Genomic DNA, 24,365 nt, shown 5'->3' with positions numbered 1-24,365 from the left:
ATATTCTACCAGAAATGTACATTTACTATCCTAGGTTATCATGGTAGAGCTTCATTCACATACATTGGTTAAAAACTATTGCCTCATGATACATAAGTTTCTTAAGTTAAGAAATTCCTTATCCCTCCCAGATGCGGAAAAATTAGTTAATGCTTTCATTACATCAAGATTAGATTATTGCAATGCACGTTTATTAGGATGCTCCAGTAGAAATTTGAGTAAACTTCAGCTAATTCAAAATGCTGCAGCCAGGGTCCTAACTAAAACTAGAAAATTTGATCATATCAGCCCATTTTTATCGGCCCTTCACTGGCTTCCAGTTAAATTCCGTATTGATTACAAAGTTCTTTTACTCACGTATAAATCCCTACACGGTCTCACCCTTGAATACCTGCGAGACCTCATCAAGCACTATGAACCACCAAGATTACTCAGGTCTCAGGGCGCCAGCCTTTGGCAATAGAGGTCCCTGGAGCTGTGTGACTGCGACACTACCTGCTGCGCCTGGTCTTGGTTCCTCCCAAGGTTTCTTCCTCCAGCCTCGAGGGAGTTTTTCCTTGCCACTGTCGCCTTCGGGTTGCTCCCATTGGGCTTTGATTTAAATGTTCTGTTCTGAAACTGTGAAGCTGCTTTGTGACAATGTCAGTTGTAAAAGGCGCTATATAAATAAATTTGATTTGATTTGTACAACCTGTACCCTGGCAGGTAGTGTCACTGTCAGACAGCTCCAGGGGTTTGACTGTCTGTGAGGTGTTTGTTGTATTCTCCCCATGTCTGCATGGGTTTCCTCCCATGGTCCAAAAACACACTTTGGCAGGTGGATTGGTGACTCAAATGTGTCCATAGGTGTGAGTGTGTGTCGCCCTGTAAAGGACTGGCGCCCCATCCTGGGTGTGTTCCTTCTGCCCAATGACTCCCGGTAGGCCCCGGACCCACCTCAACCCTGAACTGGATAAGCACTTAATGATAATGAATGAATGGTTATATGTGTAATACAAATTACAAAATATTTAGATAGTCTGCCTTAAAACTATTACTGTACGTTAAACCTTACTAACTGAAGAATGTCTTAAATTTACAGCTTGTCCATCTGCATTATTAAAAAAGCAAGCTGCACATTTAAGTGTGCTAAGTTGCCCGGCCAAATGTGAAATCCTGCTTTATGAAGTACCTCTATAACTCAGGAGACGAGAGAAAATGAGGGAGGGTCTAAAAATTTACATCTTAAGATCGGTATTCACGATGGATTTACGGTACAAATATACACTACCAGGCCCCTTAGGGCTCGGGATTTTTGCGCAGCGGTTACGGTGGATTTAAAGGCAGCACAATGCGCGTAGGGAGTAACAGAATTACTTTGTGTTTTCCTGTTGTTCAGCGGTGGGACGACTGAGACGGCGAGTGCATCTTCTGCGACAAATCCTGAAGTTGTCTTACTCCGTGAAGTCTTAAAGTGCAGCGGCTAAACGATGAATAAAAAATGTGTAAAACAATGAGTAAAAAGTAGTGGGGGCTGTTTTGGGATTTAGTGCTACATTTACGTTTACATGTACATTACGGCACTTATCCAGAGCGATTAACCAGGAGTGGTCCAGAAGTGATTGTGTATATTACAGTTTACACAGGTGACAAATAGTCTAAAATACCGTTGAGAACAGAGCCAGTGCTTACAGCTAGAAAGAATAGATAATTAAACACACCTAGTCAGTTTTGATGGCTGAAAATACCTGGTGTTGGACTGTTTGATCAGAATATTTAAATAAATGTTTGATATTTGAATATTTGATTTTAAATCAGCAGCTGGTTTTAAAGTTGAGGATGAAACAGAATAAGCACATGCAGGTTGTTGACTGTTAATACCAGTCAAGTACGATCCAGACACTCCTGATTTCTTATCTCATTTTTATTAAACTGGAGGAACATAAGTTATGTGTCTGACCCACATAATCTCCCATGCCTTCTCCTTTTGTTACCCCTTTCCGTTCCCCATTCCCCATTCACAGCTGAATTGTCCTAATGATCCCTTCTCCCTCCAAGACCCATTATATTTTCCCACACCCGTATTGTCTTACTTATTATCTTAAGGTGATAACAGTCACCCCCCAACTCTACCCCAACATCTCCTTTCATTTTCTCTACCTTCATCATCACCCCACCCCTCCACAAACTCCTCTTCCTCCTCCTACTGCCTCCCCCTAATGCCCAATGTGTATAAGACCCTCCTAAAATACTTATAGTTAGATTTTAGTGGCGGCAGACTGCAAGAACTCAGCTGATTCTCTGCAGCTTGAAGTTGACCTAACTTTATTTCCACATACAGACTCTTGACTCTTCCAACTTACTTTCTAACAACTTGGTGCCGTGACCTGGACATCACACAGAGTGCTTTTCGGTGAGTAACTGCATTGCAAACTAAAAACACAGTTTTGGTTTGATTTTCTCCTTTTTCAGAATAGTGAAAAGAAAGAATGTAAGTGGTAAAATAAAAGCATATGTATACACATGGTTGAATCCTTACCTTTTTTTTTCCTGCTACCATTTTGGATAGAACTAATCCCGCAATGGAGCACAAGAGGAAGTGTACTGGTTTGGAAGCACTGGCTTTGCTGAATTCCTTGGATGACTGCGAGTCAGACGGTGGAGAGGAACTGTCTTTGGCAGTAGAGGATTCAGATACTGAGTCAACAGAAGACAGCTGCACAACTGACGATGAGAGCAGCAGTCCTCCACAAAAGAAACGTTTGAAAAGACAGACAGACAACACAGCTCCAAAACTTACAGCAAAGGATGGTACAGTTTGGGAGGAAATGGGGAAAAATGCTCACATCATTGAATCTGTCCCAAAGTTGACGTTCTGTGAAACAGCTGGACCTACAGAGCATGCCAGGGTAACCCAGATTGTTTTCTATATGTTATGACTGATATTTTATTACACATGAAAATTCTTCAGGTGTGGTTTTGAAGATGTATTTATGAGAGTTTTTTTTGTATTTTGGCACGGTTTCTGTTTTTGCCTGCATTGCTATTTATGTTCAGTATAAAACCTATAATTATAGGGAAGAAATGCCTCAACAAATTATTGTAAAAATAATAATCAAACGAATAACTATATATGAGTATATATATATATATATATATATATATATATATATATATATATGAATAGAAATTGAATACCAAATAACAGATTTGGATGAGGTTTTGTTTTTAGTGTTTTTTTTTTACTGGTGTTTTTGTGAGACTGTTAATTTTGACTGGTATTTATTTATTTATTCATTTATTTATTTATCTTACAGTGTAGGATAAAGAGTAGACTACAGAGCTTTCAGTGTTTGATTGATGTTGAGATGCTTAGGATCATCACAGACTGCACAGTCCATGAAGCCTGCAGAGAAGACCGCAGCTGGACCTTTTCTATCTGCGAACTAATGGCTTTTCTGGCAGTTCTGCTTCTACAAGCCACACTCTGCAGAGTTGGTACAATGGCTGAGTCTTGGTCTGAAAGATATGCTGTGCCTGCAATCAAGGACACCATGACCCATGACCGCTACAGAGAAATGATGCGCTATCTGCGGTTTGATTACAAGGACACCCATGCAGAATGTGTGAAAACCGACAGATTTGCTGTGATCTCAGGCATCTGGCAGCATTTCATTCATAACTGTCAACTGTGTTACAAGCCAGGAAAACACATTACTGTTGATGAACAGCTGTATCCCACCAAGGTCCGCTGCCCTTTCCTTCAGTACGCTGCAAAAAAGCCTGATCAATTCGGAATTAAATTCTGGGTTGTGACTGCCTTGGAGACTAAATATATGTGCAACGCTACTCCATATTTAGGAAAGGACCCAAGTCAACCCAAAGGTGAAAGACTCTCTGAGAATATCGTCATGAAACTTGTGGAGCCATTTCTGGGCAAGGGCAGAACTGTCACAACAGGCAAATTTTTCAGTTTCACTGGCAAACAGACTACTAGAACACAGCACTACTCTGCTTGGCACGATCAACACAATTCCTCCTCCAGCAAAGAATGCCAAAAGACGGCAGGAGTTCTCGACACATGTTTATAAGTCTGGCAGTGCCACTCTGACTGTATATGCTCCCAGAAAAAACAAGTTGGTCTGCATTCTCAGCACAATGCACCAACAAGTACAGATTGTCAATGGGCACAAACGGAAACCGAACACGGTAACGGACTACAACCACATGAAGGTATGTATTGTACATTTTGCTATACTGAATTCAGGTATTTATATCACACATCATGCCCTTCAATTTATAAGTACATGTTTTCTAAATGTAACATCATTTCTCTAAATTCATTGCAGAGTGGCGTTGATATGGACCAGAGGGTGCGTGCGTATTCAGTTCGTGCAGGAACATGCAGGTGGCCAGTTGCAGTGTTTTACAACATGCTTGACCTGGATGAATGCATATATTTTACACAAGGCATGTACAGGGTCTACTGAGAGCCAAAGGGACTTTGTACATGGCCTTGCAGATGAACTTCGGCAGAATTTCCTACAGGCAAGGGCCATGAAGAAAAAGCAACATCCTCCTCCTGCTCCTGGAAAGAAGACGCAGTGCCAAGTTCAGATGCACTGCAACAGAAATCGCAGCACAGAACGCTGTGCAGTGTGTGACAAATACACCTGCCGCAAATGTAGAAAGGAGGGACCCTGGGTGTGTTCCAAATGTTAGTTTAGTGAATATTTTTTTATTTTTTAAATAAAATGTAAAAAACTTGCAAACAGTTATTGTGGCTTTCCTTTTGCTGGTACAGTATAGTAATATATTTATGAGGTAAACATTTATGAATATTAACTTGCTCCAACAGTGTTATATTTATAAAGATTTTTGTAGTGTCTGGGTGCTGTTTGCATTTTCATAAAAAAAATTAATAGCTGAACAAGAAATGAGACAAATGTAAGATAAATGACTCCCCACCCTGTCTCCCACTTAGTGCTCCTATTAGCAAAACAATGGGCTTTATAGCAGGTGTGCTGGGGATCGTTTGCTCACATAAAAATCTTGCTTTGGCATGTTTAGTATTAAGTGCGCAGAAGAGACACAAGGCAGAAATTAGATCAACTGATAAGTGGAAAACATCATGGACACCAGACGGAACAGAGCAATTTATGCATAACCTCTAAGTCATATTAAACGCCTGGTCAAATTAAATCACCCTCAAGCATTAGCTGACGGCGTGGGACATCCAGCTACAGTTGGTCCATGAACCTTTAAGACGTTTAAGATGTATATTAGACAAGATTCAGCATGAAATTTTGTAAAAGCAATACTGTGAAAAATGTTTCACGGTTAAATTTCCCAAATATTGTTTTTTTTATTCAATTTTAAATTCAAATAAAGTTTACATGAAGTAGTATGTGATTTATTTTTAATGGATCACTGATTTCCCGAAACTGCACTGTTCTCAACCTGTCTATCAAACGATTGTGGAGTTTTGTGGCAATATGTGAAAATGAATTACATAGAATTTTATTATTTTTAATAAAATAATACAGTGAACTTTACTCAGAAATTATAAATACCAATAAATGTACTGTCATAAGAAATTATTAAAATATTACAGTGTTTGTAAAGAAATATAAATATATAACTCTTTACTAGGGGTCACTCAATACCACTTTTTCATGTCATTGATACTGACACTAATCTGACCAACATGGTTTCCCCTTTTTAAACAACTAAGCTGTTTTGATGTACTTTGCTTAAATCTTAATAACATCATACTCAATTTTAATTAAATAATACTCCCTCAGTTATGCAATGCTACTACTTCATTTTACTTAACATTCAAAGAACTTTTAGTGGAATTTTTATTTGTTAACTTCATTCAAACATTCAAAATCGATTGTATAAATCAACTTTGGTCAAAAGGTTAAATCTCAGCATAAAGAATAACAAAATAATTACATTTAAATCTCCCTCAGCTCTTAAGCCTAACTCTCAAAGAGGCAGCAAAAAAAGAAAAAAAACGACTGCAATTTAGATCATGAAGTACACTTTGGTGTAAAAATGATAGTATTCCTGGTATAACATTTACAGTGGAACAATGTAAAGCAGAATTGGCATTTCATTGCTCCTTGCATATCTGAGTACTATTTGTCTGAAGATGTTCTGAAACATTTCTGACTCTCTCAGGATTTCTGAATTTATTCAGATAACTTAAGTCCAACAGCAACAGAGCTGAGCTAAAATTCCTACTAGAGAGTCCTAAACCTTGGGCTTAAGTTAGCTGGCTCAATGAAAAATCCCTGATTTGGAGTACCCCCTAAACTCTTTAGAGATTAGAGAAAATCTCAGGGAGGGACTGCTGGAGGTGTGTGAATCCCTTCATTGGTCCAAAATGACCACTGGTCTAACAAAGGACATCTTAAGTTCTGTACAATTTCTGTACAGTCGTGTACTATCATTATGAAGTGAAAGTTGTGTGTGCAAACTGGAGGATTCTCTTTAATAACAATTTAAATTTAGAATCAAAATGATAGAAATATGATAATATACAAAACTTTTATTTTGAATTGACATGTCTTAATATTTTCATCACATCCTCTAAATAGCATATATCTTTTGATTAATTTATTTATTTATTTAATAGTGTTTTTGTAGTTGTTTTGTTTAAATCAATTTCCTGTCAGTAACTTTTATTTTGAAATCCCTTCCTCTACACGCTCTTACTGTAATGTAAGAGTTCTACCAAAACAAAGAAGGGCTAGTTTGACCAAGCTTTTTCACAAATGGAGGCTGGCTTGACTGCAGTGATTTTTTTGTTTTCTTGTTGTTCAGCTGAGAGCTACTGAGACGGTGAGCGTTTTGTAAAGAATTTTAAAGGACGGCAGGGGCCAGGTGTAAACAGTGAGGACAAAATGGCTGGGGGTGTTTGGTTTTGGAATTTCTGTGGGATAGTTGCGTGCTACATTTGCATCCACATTTACATTACGACACTTATCCAGAGCGATTAACAGAAGTGCTTGTGTATATCAACGTTTACATAGGTCACAAATAGCTTAGAGCAGGGGTGTCAAACTCATTTTCACAGAGGGGCACATCAGCATGATTGCCCTCAAAGGGCCAGATGTAACTGTAAGACCGTATAAATGTAACTAAATGTAACCAAATGTAATGTAGAATAAATGTAAGTACTCCTTAATGTTAAATAACTCTGAATTTATTACTTATTCAACTTATAAATATTTGCATAGATGTAAAATGTGTTTGCTTGTTGCTTTGTTAACATAAGATAAATCCTGTTAATCTGTCAGGTTAAGAAACTCATATTACTCCATCAATCAACGATCGAACTATCCAAGTGAATAAAGAAAAATATCATCAAACACAAGTTATGACCTTCAGTATGCACTGCTTCAAAAATGCACCATCTGAACAAGGATTAGACGTGCAAGCGATTTCTTCAGCTACAATAAAGCTTGCTTTCACAGCTGTGTAGTTTTGGGCCATAGCTCAATTGTGAAAATATTCTGTCGTCATTGCAGTTTGCCTTTTAATTCTTGTACAATTTGTTGCTTTTCTTGAAGGCTAACTTTGGCATATTTATAGGGTGACCAGATCTGAGATGGTGAAAAAGAGGACACGGGGGGGGGGGGGGGGGCTATTTCTTAATTCCACTTGTTGGAAAAAAATTCAATTGAAGAGGATACACTGTAATCTAGTGATGGAATGCCGTCACTTGGCGGGCAACATAATCAGCATGAATTGTGGGAAATATAGTTTAAGGTCAATGCACGCTTTAGAATTAGTGAGAAAGGTATCTCTGCAGGCCGGAGGCAGCTCCAAGTGAGCGCGGAAGAACTCTTTAAGCACGACTCAAGAACGTCACTGGCTTCGAGATATGTAGTTGGCATAAAGGCTCTGGAGATGACCCAGAGGATAAAGAACCCTTTTTATTTGTTTTTAAAAACAGGGCTGATATGGAGCTGTTTCTAAAAGCTTGTGTTGATGAGCAGGGTCTCAGGGTCAATGCGATGTTTGTGGTTTCGCCATGCCCCATCACCCCAGAATTTTTAAGGCATGGAAAATGAACTGTAGCTGGCCTCTCACCTCACTTCTTAAGGCACAGATACTAGACTGCAGGGCACCTTGTACACCACAGTTCAGACAGTGTGTATAGTTTGATACTTTTAGAAACCTTTTCAAACAAACTTGATTCAACTAATTTTGTGAGTAGGGTGTTCCAGGACCTGGTTCTGATGCCAAATCAAAGCATATGTGTCCATCTGAACGCTAAGAGTAATACATAATACTCTACAACAAGGACATACTTCTATAAAGAATCATTTAAAACCATGCAAAGGAACTAAATGAAGTACAGTGAACTTCTCTGAGCGTCTGTTTATATTCTTAGTTTTAAGTTGAGCCACATTCACCTGAAAAGGGTGCACCACAAGGGTGTCTCAGAATTCATTAAACCATCACCACATTACAGTGAGTTTCCACTTCACTACGTTCACCTCACTTGTAGCTACATGCACTGACTACACTGTCATATACACCCACTGTGACTGAGTGCTCATGGTAGGTTTGCTGAATATTATGATTATTTGAAAATTATTAGCACCATTTTTCCCATGTCCATTAATGGAAAGTGGCTGCTTTAAATATTTTTTTGAATAGTGGGCCATATTCTTTAGTGTTACTTAAGGGTTTACATATTTAAACTGATTATAATCCAATACTGTGCTGGGTACAAGATAAGTTTGCAGTTCACCCCATAATCATTTCCAAAAATATATAATTAAAATATCAGAAGTGCTATGTATTTCGTTTTCACTGAAACCTAATATTTTAAACGATATTACTAGTAGATGGTACCTAGTTCTGTTGGATAGAAACTATGCCCTTTTCTCAAATCACAAAGGCTGCTTTCTGACATACACCTTCTCACAAAACATAGCCTGCCAATTTGCTGGTTTCCCCCCACTTGCTGCGTATGCCCCTCCCACTTGCTGGCCTCCAGCCTGCAGAGATATGTAGTTGGAATTAATGGCGGAATATATAATAATAAAGTCTAAATGCGTGCATTGACCATAAACTACATTTCCCCCAATTCATGCAGATTATGTTCCCGTGAAGCGACTGCATTAAGCCACTAGATTGCAGTCAATCAGATCTTTTAAACTCTTGCGGGCCATATCAAATGACGCAGGCCTTGAGTTTGACACACGTGGCTTAGAGTCTAAAAGACCGTTGGGCTCAGACACTGCCAGAACAGAGCTAGTGATAATAGCTAAAAAAGATAGAGACTTACACCAAGGAGTTTCTGTCAAGAAAGGACCGTGCACAGCTTAGCAAGCATCCTGACATTATACAGCTTTATAGAGCGGTACTTTTGGTCCCAGAGGAGTCAGGAACATGTTTATAAAGGCTTCTGCTGTTCTTCCTATGGCTACTGTATTTGCTACAGTGGATAGTAGTAGGATAGGAGTGGCCTCAGATCAAATAAGATGGAAGAAAAGAATTTAATAGACTGGTATTTGTTTAATACATTACACATGCTTTTAGAAAGCTCTGGATCAGCTACACATGTGCTAGTGCATGGACTAGAGGGATATAAATCACCCCAGCATTGGGATGAAGAGCAGTAGACCTGGGATTTGTGGGGTTATAGTGTTTATCACCCAGAACTAATCACTAGTATCAATAGTAATGTATTGGTGCACACCTGGTTAAAACAGCAGGACATATAGGAGAGAGAATTTATTCAGACTATTTATTTTTTCAGACATTATCCACCAAGAAAGGTCAGTTTAAAACAAATTGACTCCATATTCAACTCCTGCTGCTGGAATTGACAGAATCAATTCCTTGGCATTATTTAATTGTAGCCTTCCATTGTGTTTAATGTGGAGCGTAGTGTTTTTTTTAGCAGGTTGGTGACTGTTAATACCAGTCAAGTACGATTCATTTACTCCTGATTTCTTGTCATTTTTATTAAATGGTGATTTACTTACTAGAGGAAACTAGAGGAAAATAAATTTTGTGTGTCTGACCCAGATAAACTGCTTTAGCGAGTGAATGAAACTCTGTGTCGTTACCCCTTTCCGTCCCCCATTCGCACCTGAATTGTCATAATGATCCCTTCTCCCTCTATGACTCATTACATTTTCTCACACCTGTATTTTCTTACTTATTATCTTAAGGTGATAACAGTTTTCCCCACCCCTCCTCAAACTCCTATTCCTCCTCCTAATGCCCAATGTATATAAGACCCTACTAAAACACTTCTAGTTAGATTTTAGTGGCGGCAGACCGTGAGGACTCAGCTGTACTCTTATGTGATTCTCTGCAGCTTGCAGTTGACCTTAATTTATTTCCACATACAGACTCTTGACTCTTCCTACTTACTTTCAAACAACTTGATGCCGTGACCTGCACGTCATACTGGGTCCTTCTTGGTGAGTAACAGCATTACAAATTCAACAGAAGTTTTGGTTTGATATTTTCCTTTGCAGAATAGTAAAGAGAAAGAATGTAAGTCCAGCTAAAGTGAGGGAACACAATTAGTTTGTAACAGTTTTGTTACTGTTAGCCCCTTGAGACAGGGAAGACTGTTTACTCACTCTGAAAAGAATGAAGTGTATGTGTATCATGGGTAAAACTTAGCATTTTGTTATTGCTGTCTATTCTGTGATTGAGGTCTGGTTTTTTTTTGTCATTACTAAAATTTCTCAGTTTTTGAAGGAGGTTTTGGATTTGTTCATTAGTTTTGTTAGAAAAGCCAAGTTGTTGCGTCCTACAGGGCAAACTACTCAGAAATGTGGAGGAAACTGGGAAACACCTTCACTGTAGAAGGTGCTTTAGTTAAGGATGGGATAAATCACAATTTGAAAAGATAAATGACATCAATAAGTGTATCAAAGAGCCAAAGAAATCAAATTTCTTTGCAACCAAATGTTTTTATGCTGATAGTGAAATTTAAACATTTTTAATTTTACATTTGCCTTATTAATTGCTATTAATGTCCTGAAAGCCTGTGAAAACACCAGAGATTACTAAAAGCTCCTTAACAGCGACATGTCAAATGCAAAATTTGGTGTTGTCCCCCACCCAGAGGTCATCCACAGGCACAGTCTTGTTTCTCAGAAGATATAAATCCTCCAATATCAGGCAGAATTTTTTAAGGATAAGGAAACTAAAGTAGGGATTCCTAATGTTCATTTAGATGCAAGTACCTTAGATAAGTTGGACAATAGTAAAAAACCTCCCAGGGAAATTGAGCTTGATTTCTTTTGTCTCGTGGAAAAGAAAAAGGGACTGTGCTCATAAATATGCTGTTGCCTTAACCAGCCAGGTATTTGACATAAGAGATAATAGCTTGCTAATAAACTGTTGGATCATTTGGGTGACAATGGCTAGGACATCAAAATGGTTGTAAAGATTTTAATGTGTGAATTAGCTGTAAAATATTATAAAGCCACGGATTGTGGGCAAATATCTAAGTGCAGACAGAAAAATGGAATGGATACAATGGTAACAACAGTGAGTGTTTAACTGATGGTCCACATTTTGTACAGCCAGTAGAGTCACTATAATCAAAGATTTGATGCACACTGGGGGCTGTTCCACAAAGCAGAATTTCTCAGTTAACCAGATACCAGTTAACCGTCTGCTCGGTTCCTACTGGACAGGCTAGTCAGTCTTGAACTTTCTGCATTTTCATCCAGCTTCCTCTGTGACAGTATCCTGGTCATTCTTTAAATGTGGAAATCTCTTCACAGGAAACATCCAAGTATGTCGGTGAAAAGTGAAAACATCATGATGGAGCCTAATATCTTCAGCAGTGAAGAAGAAACATTGGACTTGAAGTAAGTTACCTTCAGTGACGATTTACAGACTGAATTGCCTTTTGTTTTTCAACAAATTTACTCATCTGGAAATGTTGGTTCCTTTTTTTGTATAATAATAAGAGCTTGCCCATGCTCTTTGAGCATGTTTCTTTGAAGCAGAGAGTGGGTCAAATTTGAGTGATCTATCTATGAATCATATTTTGATAGAGAATCTTATAAATCCCCAGTAAATTATAAGCCAAATATTCAGTTATTGTCCTAACTCATTGTTAGCCAGTATTTTATTTTATTTTTTTTACATTTTACACTAAACTAGATCTATATATAATATATTTTCTTGTGTTTCCACTTGTCATTTCCAGACTGCAGATAGTCAAAGCAGAATCTCTGGATCCCAGCTGTGATTCTGTGAAGAGTGAAGAAGTCCCTCCTGAATTTAGCCATGAAAGACTCAGTTCTGACCTGAGGTGAGACAGAACATTTCTCTAGAAGCATCCTTGGGCTTCGTGCTGTCGGGAGCTTATCAGATTTAAAGGAAAATGGAGGAAGAAACTGGGTGAACAAAGACTCAAAAGAAAAAAAAGTCTCAAAGACAAAGTTGTGAACAAGGAATAAAGTCAGTGAACTGTGGCAGGTTTTAAAGAGCTCACACAACCCATTAATCAAGACTCAGTTTAAATATATTCCTTAATGTTATAGAAAAATGGAACCTCGGTGAGAACCATGTGTGTGTTTTGGGCTGTTTTGGTCAGTGAGGATGTAGCTGTGTCTGTGCAGTATAGATTTATCTACAACTCTATTAAGTTGATCAGGGAGATTAAACATTTTTGTATATTACAGATGAATTGCTTGTCACTAGGTGTCATGACCTTCAAGTGCAACTGCACAAAGCATCCAATTCTATTGTCTATAGAGATAATACAGACTGCAATGGAATATCTGTCAGCAAGGTTCGCAAATGTAGCAGTTTCCTGAAGAAGTATTTTTGCTAATTCTCATGTCCCCACTTTGTATTTACAGTCTCCAGACAGTCAAAGCAGAACCTCTAGAGTCCTGTGTCTATGAAGAGCAACAACTCAGTGCTTCTCCCTCTTTACCAAGGTATTGAATGGTACTCTATTTCTGCAAAGAATGTATTTGAATATGTTTATATTCAATATATGTTTATATACATGTATATAGCAGTTGTCTGATAAAGCAGGTTGCTAATAATCTTTCTTGTGTCCTCACTTTGCATTTCCAGGCTCCAGATTATCAAAGTAGAATCTCTTGTGCCCAGCTGTGTTTCTGTGGTTCTCCCTCCTGATTTCAGTAATGAAATAACTGTTTCTGACATGAGGTGAGATTCGTAACACTAAGTATTGTCTGTGGTTTATGCCGTTTTGATAATTGATGGTGTGTCTGTGCAGTGTAGTTTTATCTACAGCTCTTCTAAACTGATGAGGGAGATGTAGAAATAACGGTTTGTAGACTCTTGATTGCAGCTCCTTTGCTTGGCATTAGGTTCAAATGCAACTGTGCAGCAACATCCAATTCTATTGCTGCACAGTGAAATGTCTCTTAGCAATTGATGTACCTTATGTATCAAATGTAGCAGTTGTCTGATAAAGCAGTTTTCTAATTCTCATATTAAACCATTTCTTGTGTTCCATCTTGTATTTACAGTCTCCAGACAATCAAAGCAGAACCTCTAGAGCTCTGTGTATCTGAAGAGCAACAACCCAATGTTTCTCCCTCCTCACCTCAAAGGTATTGATGGTGCTCCATCTCTGCAGAGCATGCAGTTTAAATATTTAATTATACGCAGCTGTGCACAATCATTCAATTTTCTGATGTAGTAGCAGTTTTCAAATTCATTTGATATAAAACATATATATCTACATTTATATATACATATTAAACACTCTGTGTTGTGTCCCCACTTTGCATTTACAGATTGCAGTCTATTAAAGCAGAACCTTTGGAGCCCAGCTGTGTGTCTGCAAAGAGCGAAAACGCAGTGTTTCTCCCTCCTGAATTAAATAGTAAAAGACTCCGTTCTGACATGAGGTGACACAGTTCAGTCTTCTTTCAGTCTGTCCCTGCAAACAGGAAAACTGCTGAGTGCTGTCTACTAATACGCTGATATACTGATGTGTATGTGTAATACACCAAAATATATTGAATGATTCATAAAGTTGATCACGCTAGGTAACTGCTTTTGCCGAAGTACCAGTAGGTTGCACGTTACCAGTAGGTTGCTAGCTAGATTTTATGAATTTTAGGAGTCCCTTGAGGGAAATTACGTTGTCATAGGTGTGAAAAAAAGTTTGTTAATACACATGTAGAAAATGAAAGTATAAGAGATAAAATGTATCTAATTGCTGCAGATCGAGTCATAAGAAAGGTCAGTATAGGTAACAGTTCAATAATACCAACACACACTGGTGTATTTTCTGCTAAATTTGGCCTCATTCCAAAATTTGTTTTTATCTTGTTTATTGGTACACACCGCTCACACTGCATTATAAAGATGTGGCCTTTCTTGCCTTGAAGCCAAAGTGGTCCCTTAAACATAGCTGGGGGTTCTTTTTCTTCCAGAAGAACTCAGAATTCAGCTGGGTCTACTCCAGTGAGGGACTTTCTCCATATTTATTGTGATTTTAGCAGTAGATTGCTCTCCAGCCCATCATTAACTCCAGGAGTTTCCTGTGCACGTTTTTTTTTCCTTGCATTTTATTTACATTTTTACTCAGCAACGGTTGTGATTTAAAATGTAGTGAAATGCAATACTTCAAGTAAAATAAACCTAAGTAAAAGTAAAATTACAATTTATAAAAACTACTTAAAATATGCAAGTACACAAAAAACTACTCAATTACAGTAAATCAAGTTAATGTGCTTTCCACCTCTATTCTTTAGATGTTTTATAATCATTGGTCACTAAAGGACACCACTCCAGCTACCTCTGTCTTACTTTTTCTCTATGAGAAAGTACTAGATACTACCTTACGCTAATTTTTTAAAATGTGGTGGAACTAGCTTCCATAGTTAAGATTGGACAGGAACTATATTTAACTTTTTATATTTCATTTGTATTTCATTGTATATGTATACTATATTTCTTTTATGTGTACTATATTATTTTAAACGTCCACACTTATAGTCTCTTACTCTATTTTCTCCTCTAGCTCTGGGGGGGACGGGCTACTCCAGGATCAGTCCATGTGTGGAGTGTGTGAGCAGATTCAGACAGATCCAGTCTCTATCAACTGTGGACACATTTTTTGTAGGCTGTGCTTTAGGACCCTTTGGGACCAGTCTGTCCACTCAGGAGACTTGACCTGTCCCTGCTGCAGAAAGAGGTTTAAAACATACCCTTTACAACTTACACCAAAGGAGGAGTCCATGGAGCTGGATGAACACAAACCGGCTGATGACATACTGCTCAGTATCTCAGAGAGAAATAAAATTAGCCTGAAAAACAAGTACAAGGGTATATTTGAGAGATTAATAACACAAGGAAATAAAATCCTCACCAGAAGAGTTTACACTCAGCTCTACATCACTGAGGGAGAGAGGGAAGGACTGAATGAAGAACATGAAGATTTACAGATTGAAAACAAACCCTGGAAACAGCACTCTCCGTGTACACCAATTCACTTTTTAGAAATATTTAACCCTGTACAGTGTGCAATGGGAGAAATGGAAGAAGGCAATATCATACCTCTGACAGTCAGAGAAGAAACAAAAGAAGATAAAGATCCACAATTAAAAAATCTCAGAAGCGTTCTGACTAAAGGCATTGCTGGCATTGGAAAAACTGTCTCTGTGCAGAAGTTCATTCTGGACTGGGCTGAAGGAGAAGCCAATCAGGATATAGAGTTCATGTTTGTGCTTCCATTCCAAGAGCTGAACCTGATTAAAGACAATCAGTACAGCCTTCATGGACTTCTGTGTGACCTCCATCCTGAGCTCCGAGGTCTGGACACAAAGGAATATGACGTGTGTAAAACTATGTTCATATTTGACGGCCTCGATGAAAGCAGAATTCCACTGAAGTTCTCAGAGTGTGAGAAAGTGTCAGACGTGACCAAGGTGTCTTCAGTGGATGTGTTGATTACAAACCTCATCAGAGGAGACCTGCTTCCCTCTGCTCACATCTGGATAACCTCCAGACCAGCAGCAGCCAATCAGATCCCCTCTCAGTACATCAGCCGTGTGACAGAAATTCAGGGATTCAATGATCCACAGAAGGAGGAGTACTTCAGGAAGAGGATTAGTGACCAACACCAAGCCGACAGTGTCATCTCCCACATTAAGACAACGAGGAGTCTCCACATCATGTGCCACATTCCAGTCTTCTGCTGGATCTCAGCAACTGTGCTTCAGAGAATCATGAAACAAGGGACCACAGGAATCCCTAAGACTCTGACTGCAATGTACTCACACTTCCTGTGCACTCAGACAATCATGAGGAAGGAGAAGTGTTTAAAACAACAAGGGAGAGGAACTAAAAAGGAGCTCTTAAAATCCAACAGGAACATGTTTCTGAAACTGTCTGAACTGGCTTTCAAACAGCTGATGAAGGGCAATGTGATGTTTTATGAAGACGACCTGAGAGAGTGTGGGATTGATGTCACTGAGGCCTCAGTGTACTCTGGGATTTGCACTGAGATTTTTAGGGAGGAGTCTGTGCTTCACCAGAGGAAGGTTTACTGCTTTGTGCATCTGAGCTTTCAGGAGTTCCTGGCTGCTTTCTATGTGTTTCACTGCTATGTGAACAAGAACATGAAGGACCTGCACTTTTTGAAACCTCGAAGCATGAAGCCGTTTGAGAGTGTTACATTGGAAGGTCTGCTAAAGAGAGCTGTACGTACAGCATTAAAGAGTAAGACTGGACACTTGGATCTGTTTCTCCGTTTTCTGTTGGGCATCTCACTGGAATCCAATCAACATCTTTTGCAGGACCTACTGACACACACAGTGAGCAGCTCTGAGAGCATGAAGAAAACAATTCAGTACATTGAACGCATGATACAAACCGAGGATCTTCCTTCTGACAGATCTATCAACCTGTTCCTCTGTCTCACTGAAATGAATCACTTCTCTTCATTCAGTAAAATTCAGGAAGATTTCAAATCAGAGAAACACCCAAATACACTGTCTACTGGAGAGTGTTTAGTGTTAGCCTACATGGTTTTGAATTCAGACAAGGTGCTGGATGAACTGGACTTGACGAATTACAATACCAATGAGAAAGGCTACTGGAGATTGATCCCTGCTGTGAGGAACTGTAAAAAGGCTGTGTGAGTATCTAAATTAATCATTTTTAATATTTCAGTGTTGATGCTAAATGGTCCAAAATGGTTTTGAGCAAGTTTACTTCCTTAAATTTTATTTAAAAAATCACTCCATTGCTGCCATTAAATTAGAAGAAAAGCCATAAGAGACAGTTTATTTTGGGGTGAATGGCACAACCGTACATTGTCTGACTGAGCTGCTTATGTTTGCATCTCTTAATAAGGTATATCACAAATCCCTCATGCTGAGCTTTAGAAAACTCTTATCATTCATCATCCTGTGAGACTGAATTTCACATTTCATTGGGTTTTAACTGTACTTCACATTGTGTTGATCTCACCTTCCAGATTGCCCAACTGTAACCTATCCATGAATTGCTATGAAACACTCTGCTCCACTTTGAAATCACCAAACTCAATCCTGAAAGAACTGGACCTCAGTAACACTGACCTGCAGGACTCAGGATTGCAGTTGATCTTTCAGGCACTAAAGAGTTCAAACTGTGAACTGGAGATACTGAGGTGAGATTTCTCGTTTTGCTCATACATGGAAAATGATAAGGCAGTTCTATAAAAGTGGGTTTTTGATTTTGGAAAAATGATCTACAACTGCTTCTCTAAGATCACCACTGATGTCCTTTTTTCTCGGGCATTCTGTTAACACACATCTCAGGCAAACTTCTCCTTTTATAGAGATGCTCACATTTACTGATGATAAATTAACCAATGAATTATGTTCAGCAGCTATTTAACTTTTTAAATCTAATGGGAGCCACAAGGGTGTTCTTAATTTCTCCAGCTCTGTGTTGGTGTTCATCTGATGTTGTTTTAACCTAATGTTAAATTTCAAATTATTGTTCCTTGATTCTAGATTCCTGTGAAGCAGACATTACTTTACTTTAATATCTGTTTAAGATGCACCATGCCCTTTATTTACATCTCCTTACAGATTGTCTGGCTGTAATCTCTCCATAAATTCCTATGAAAAACTCTGCTCAGCTCTGAAATCACAAAACTCAACCCTGAAAGTGTTGGAGCTCAATAACACTGACTTGCATGACTCGGGAGTGGAGCTGATCTCTGAGGCACTAAAGAGTTCAGACTGTAAACTGACACTCAGGTGAGATTTCTGTGATTTCATGCCAAAATGGATAGCCATTCTGTAAAGGGGGGTCTTTTATTCCAACAGAATGAGCAAAATCTCTAATTAATAATGAAAAATATTAATTAATGCCAAACCTCAGATATCCCTTTCTATTCTTAAAATATGAACATTATACTTTTTAATGTCATCAAAAGTGAGAGAATCCTTATTTTCACAAACAAAACTTTATTCTCTATTGTAGAGAACCATGCCTGCAGAGCAGAAGTAGCAAAAATAGCAGATTTTGACAAGTGATAATGTTTAGTCTTTCCCTCAGACTATAAATATATGTTGGGTGTGTGAAATGATTCATAGATTGAGAAAGGATGTTAATGATGGTCAAAAAGGAATTATTGCATTTACCCACACCAGAAAAGTAAGACTAAAAGTTAAAGTTAAAAAAATCCCAAAAACCATATAACAACTTGTATTGTGTAGAGAGATGGCATAGTGCAATTCTGTCATTCTAAGTTCCAATGCCTGTGTATATGGATAAAACCTATGCTGCTGGTCTATTAATCAATATTTGCAGACATGCTCTTTCATTTCAATACTGAGGTAAATCTGACTTTAAACATTAAAAGTGACACATGGCATTAAGTTTCATTTTAGCTTCAATTTTACATGCTGTATTCTAACTTCACTTTCTCCTGTGTTTACCATGCAGACTCACAGATTGTAAATTTAGCCTGTATTCCTATGAAACTCTCTGCTCTGCTCTGAAATCTCCAATCTCACCCCTGAAAGAGCCGGTCCTCAGTGACCGTGACCTGAGGTATTCAAGAGTGAAATCGATCTCAGAGGGACGTGAGAGGTCAAAATGTAAACTGGAAATAGTTGGGTAAGATTTCTGTTATTTGCTTACTAAATGACTTTGAGGTCTCAAGGGCTTCATGCTCCATTTATGACTGGGTTTATTCACTAGGGGGAAGATTTTTATCACATTTACATTTAACTGATTCCTTAACTGAGACTGAAATCCATATTCTGTTTGGACTGTGCTTTATTTACTTTGCAGACTGAATGGATATAAACTCACCATGAATTCCTGTGAAGTTCACTTCTCTGCTCTGAAATCATCAAGGTCCTCCCTGAAAGTGCTGGACTTCAGTGACACTGAGCTTCATGAATCAGAAGTGAAGCTAATCTCAGATGGACTGAAGGGTTCAAACTGTAAAGTTGAAATGCTCAGGTGGGGCAAGCATTTTTTTTTTTTACTTTTATTTTCAGGCTGAAATGTTTATAATTGTTTTAAATATATGCCCTCACTGCTTATATATACAAAATTACTTTAGCTAAGCATTTTACCAAACTGTGTTGTCCTTTACAGCAGAAGGTGGCTATAGATTGATCTTCTCTACAAGAAAGTGGAATAAAGTTTTTGAGTTACCAATTTTCAAACATTTAAATGAACCAAAGAAGGGTCATCATTAATACAAATTGGACAGGATTTTAGGCTAACTGTTTGTGCTAACTAAGGTGCAAAGAGAAACATCAAAGTAACAAACACATCTGTGTGTGTGTGTGTGTGTGTTTGGGGTTTACACTGAATGTGTATTTTATACAATCACAATTTTTAATGAATAAGAAATTACATAAAAGGCCCCAGTTCAGCATGTATAAATCCTCTCTCACTGTGCTCTCTCTCATGGCCAAATTCAACAATTCACTGTATTTTTGCCTTATAGATTGGCTCGCTGTAAGCTGTCCATGAATTCCTATGAATGTCTCTGCTCTGCTTTGAAATCACCAAATTCTCACCTGAAAAAGCTGGAGCTCGTTAACATTCACCTGCAGGATTCAAAAGTGAAGCTGATCTCTGAGGCACTAAAGAGTTCAAACTGTAAACTGGAGGTACTCAGGTGAGATTTTTTTTATTTCATTCCTGGAAAAAGAGGATACGTCCTTTCTGTTGTAGAGGGGCTAATGTGGACCTGAGACAAGTCACTACTGAGGCACCGACTTACCTGTTCTTATGTGTATTCTCCTGCTTCAGATGTTTGTAGTTCCCCTCGTTTCTTTTCTGTCTACTGAAGTGAAAGGAAAAGGGGCGAGTTTGATTTGGGGGTGAAGGTCCATGTCACATTCTCTATTTTAACTTCACTTTCTCCTGTATTTACTTTACCTTGCAGGCTCACAGACTGTAAATTCACCCTGAAATCCTATGAAACTCTCTGCTCTGCTCTGAACTCACCAAACTCACCCCTGAAAGAGCCAGACCTCAGTCAGTCTGACCTGCAGGTTTCAGGAGTGAAGCTGACCTCTGAGGGGCCTAAGGCTTCAAACTGTGCACTGGAGATAATCAGGTGAGAGTCCTTTAATTTCAGTATATATGCATAAACACAATATTATTAATCTATGTCTATCTTTTTGGCTATAGTTTATATTAGAAGTAGTTAGTTTAAAATTTTGGATCTTGATTTATTGGTTAATTTCACTGCCCTTCATTGTTGTACATTTTGCCTTTCTTATTGAACTATGCAGAAGCCATCATTTGGCTGGGAATGAGCAAACAAGCATTCGTGTACCACTATTGTAGCCCATTATTGAAATAGCATATCCCCTGCCATTCACGCACCAAGCATTTACACCTGAAAACGTGTTCTTAAGAGCCTTCATAAAAGCACATGCAAAGACGTAGTTGAATAATAATTTTTTCATGCTACCAGTTTGCAGACAACTAATCCCACAATGGAGCACAAGAGGAAATGTACTGGTTTGGAAGCACTGGCTTTGCTGAATTCCTTGGATGACTGCGAGTCAGACGGTGGAGAGGAACTGTCTTTGGCAATAGAGGATTCAGATACTGAGTCAACAGAAGACAGCTGCACAACTGATGATGAGAGCAGCAGTCCTCCACAAAAGAAACGTTTGAAAAGACAGACAGACAACACAGCTCCAAAACTTACAGCAAAGGATGGTACAGTTTGGGAGGAAATGGGGAAAAATGCTCACATCGTTGAATCTGTCCCAAAGTTGACGTTCTGTGAAACAGCTGGACCTACAGAGCATGCCAGGGTAACCCAGATTGTTTTCTATATGTTATGACTGATATTTTATTACACATGAAAATTCTTCAGGTGTGGTTTTGAAGATGTATTTATGAGAGTTTTTTTGTATTTTGGCACGGTTTCTGTTTTTGCCTGCATTGCTATTAATGTTGAGTATAAAACCTAGATAATTACAGGAAAGACATACCTCAACAAATCATCGTTTGATTATTATTATTTGTACGATAGACTATCAATTTTATGAGTATATATATGAATAGAAATTGAATACCAAATAACAGATTTGAATGAGTTTGTTTTTTTTTTTCAGATTTTGTTAATTTGGTAATCTGTACTGGTGTTTCTGTGAGCCTATGTTAATTTTGACAGGCATTTTTTTATCTTACAGCGTAGAATAAAGAGTAGACTACAGAGCTTTCAGAGTTTGATTGACTTTGAGATGCTTAGGATCATCACTTTCTGCACAGTCCATGAAGCCTGCAAAGAAGACCGCAGCTGGACCTTTTCTATCTCTGAACTGATGGCTTTTATGGCAGTTCTGCTTCTACGAGCCACACTCTGCGGAGTTGGTACAATGGCCGAGTGTTGGTCTGAAAGATATGCTGTGCCTGCAATCAAGGACACCATGTCCCATGACCGCTACAGAGAAATTATGCGCTATCTGCGGTTTGATTACAAGGACACCCGTGCAGAACGTGTGAAAACCGACAGATTTGCTGCAATTTCAGACATCTGGCAGCGTTTCATTCATAACTGTCAACTGTGTTACAAGCCAGGAAAACACATTACTGTTGATGAACAGCTGTATCCCACCAAGGTCCGCTGCCCTTTCCTTCAGTACGCTGCAACAAAGCCTGATAAATTCGGAATTAAATTCTGGGCTGTGACTGACTTGAAGACTAAATATATGTGCAACGCTACTCCATATTTAGGAAAGGACCCAAGTCAACCCAAAGGTGAAAGACTCTCTGAGAATGTCGTCATGAAACTTGTGGAGCCATTTCTGGGCAAGGGCAGAACTGTCACAACAGGCAAATTTTTCACATCTGTTTCACTGGCGAACAGACTACTAGAACAGAGGACTACTCTGCTTGGCACGATCAACACAATTAGTCGGGAGATACCTCCTCCAGCAAAGAATGCCAAAGGACGGCAGGAGTTCTCGACACATGTTTATAAGTCTGGCAGTGCCACTCTGACTGTATATGCTCCCAGAAAAAACAAGTTGGTCTGCATTCTCAGCACAATGCACCAACAAGTACAGATTGTCAATGGGCACAAACGGAAACCGAACACGGTAACGGACTACAACCACATGAAGGTATGTATTGTACATTTTGCTATACTGAATTCAGGTATTTATATCACACATCATGCCCTTCAATTTATAAGTACATGTTTTCTAAATGTAACATCATTTCTCTAAATTCATTGCAGAGTGGCGTTGATATGGACCAGATGGTGCGTGCGTATTCAGTTCGTGCAGGAACATGCAGGTGGCCAGTTGCAGTGTTTTACAACATGCTTGACCTGGCAGTGATGAACTCACATATTTTATACAAGACATGTACAGGGTCTACCGAGAGCAGGAGAGACTTTGTACATGGCCTTGCAGATGAACTTCGGCAGTTTTTCCTAGAGAAAAAGGCCATGAAGGCAAAACTAAATCCTCCACTTGGTCTGGGAAAGAAGAGGCAGTGCCAAGTACAGAAGCACTGCAACAGAAATCACAGCACAGAACGCTGTGAAGTGTGTGACAAATACACCTGTCGCAAATGTAGAAAGGAGGGACCCTGGGTGTGTTCCAAATGTTAGTTTTTTGGTTTTTGTTTTCTTTTGTGATTTAATAAAATAGCTTGCAACTATTATGTGTTTTGTGAATTGATTTTATGTTTGGTTTTAATCACGTCTGGCAAATTTATGCACAATGTACAGAATTTAATGCAAATAAATCTTATTTACACACACTTTTCCTGGTTCTCTACAGAGGATCTTTTTTCGTTTGAATACTGAGGAATGCTGTGCTTGTCTGGCTAAAGCTCTTAATTCAAACCTCTCATACCTGAAAATACTGAATTTGACATACAATCTCCCAGGAGTCACAGGAGTGAAGCTGCTCTCTGTTAAACTGGAGGATCCACACTGCAGACTGGACACACTCAAATAAAGACAGCTTTTCTTATTTGTGTGTGTTCAGTTACAGCTATTGCTGTATTTCTATAAAGGACAACCTTCACCAGTTCATCTTCACAGTTCAATGTAAATGTTTTCAGTGGTTAAAGACTTGTGAGAAACTGAAGTAAAGCTAAGCATCATATAACATCTTTTTATGTGGATTATAGGCGTTTTCTAGAACAGACTGCAGAAATGTACAATCTCTAATTAATGAATTTAAAACTGGCTCCAAAAATAAACACAGCTCTGGAGGAGATAAATGTTGTGGTGTTGTAGAAGGTTTTAGAAACAGAGCCGTGGTGAATGTGGAGCGTAATCAAAGCTAAAGGTGGTCCAGTGAAATATTAGAGTGTGAGAGTTGTGTTGGTCGGGCAGTGTAGGGGTCTGTGATGAAATGGTCAGTGAGAGCAGGTACAAGGCAGAAGAACCTAATAAATGAGCAGCTGAGTGTAGGATCTAGAAAGGGTTTAATGGAGCAGTTGAAGAGCATTATTCTGTGTTGAAGGCTGAGGGGAACAGAGGGAAATGGAGGAAATGAAACACAGAGAAAGAGAAACAGAATATTTCTCTGTGATAAAAAGACAGAATGAAACACCACAGATGATGATCTTTCTTGTTTCCAAAAATGACATCAATGAATGAAGCTGAATGTGGGGCTCAGAGAGAACAGTGAGAACACACACCACTCAAACACAACCATTAACTCTGTTTTAACATTGTGTGTGTTTATGTCCTTTAGGTTGGAGCAAGCAGGAATGTTTAGGATAAAACCAGGTTGATAATCAGGATAAAAAATGTAGGTTGTAGTAAGACTGTCTTATTGTTTTTCTCTTGTTTCTTCTTTTTTGTGTTGTGTTTATCTGATGTATTTGTTGTGGGTCTTGTTTCTTTTTGTGTTTTTGGTGTGTTTTGTTCATTGTTTGTT

At 38.6% G+C, this 24,365-nt stretch overlaps 1 protein-coding gene across 1 annotated transcript; it reads left to right on the top strand.

The window, feature by feature from the left end:
- The first annotated feature begins 6,693 nt into the window (after positions 1-6,693).
- Positions 6,694-23,204, top strand: LOC136687329 (uncharacterized). Its single transcript, XM_066661708.1, has 18 exons — positions 6,694-6,828; positions 10,365-10,436; positions 11,760-11,846; positions 12,191-12,295; positions 12,849-12,929; positions 13,072-13,167; positions 13,494-13,577; positions 13,764-13,877; positions 14,999-17,116; positions 17,459-17,632; positions 18,060-18,230; positions 18,922-19,095; positions 19,273-19,446; positions 19,943-20,116; positions 20,387-20,560; positions 20,924-21,272; positions 21,654-22,586; positions 22,703-23,204. Exons 3-18 carry the CDS (start codon positions 11,773-11,775, stop codon positions 23,078-23,080), a joined length of 5,373 nt encoding a protein of 1,790 aa, XP_066517805.1. The 5' UTR covers positions 6,694-6,828; positions 10,365-10,436; positions 11,760-11,772; the 3' UTR covers positions 23,081-23,204.
- Positions 23,205-24,365: the final 1,161 nt, after the last annotated feature.

The sequence above is a fragment of the Hoplias malabaricus genome, chromosome 2 (assembly GCF_029633855.1).
Source record: "Hoplias malabaricus isolate fHopMal1 chromosome 2, fHopMal1.hap1, whole genome shotgun sequence".
Classification (NCBI taxonomy): Eukaryota; Metazoa; Chordata; class Actinopteri; order Characiformes; family Erythrinidae; genus Hoplias; species Hoplias malabaricus.
The sequence above is the reverse complement of the archived record's forward strand: the minus strand, read 5'-3'. Positions and strand labels throughout refer to the sequence as shown.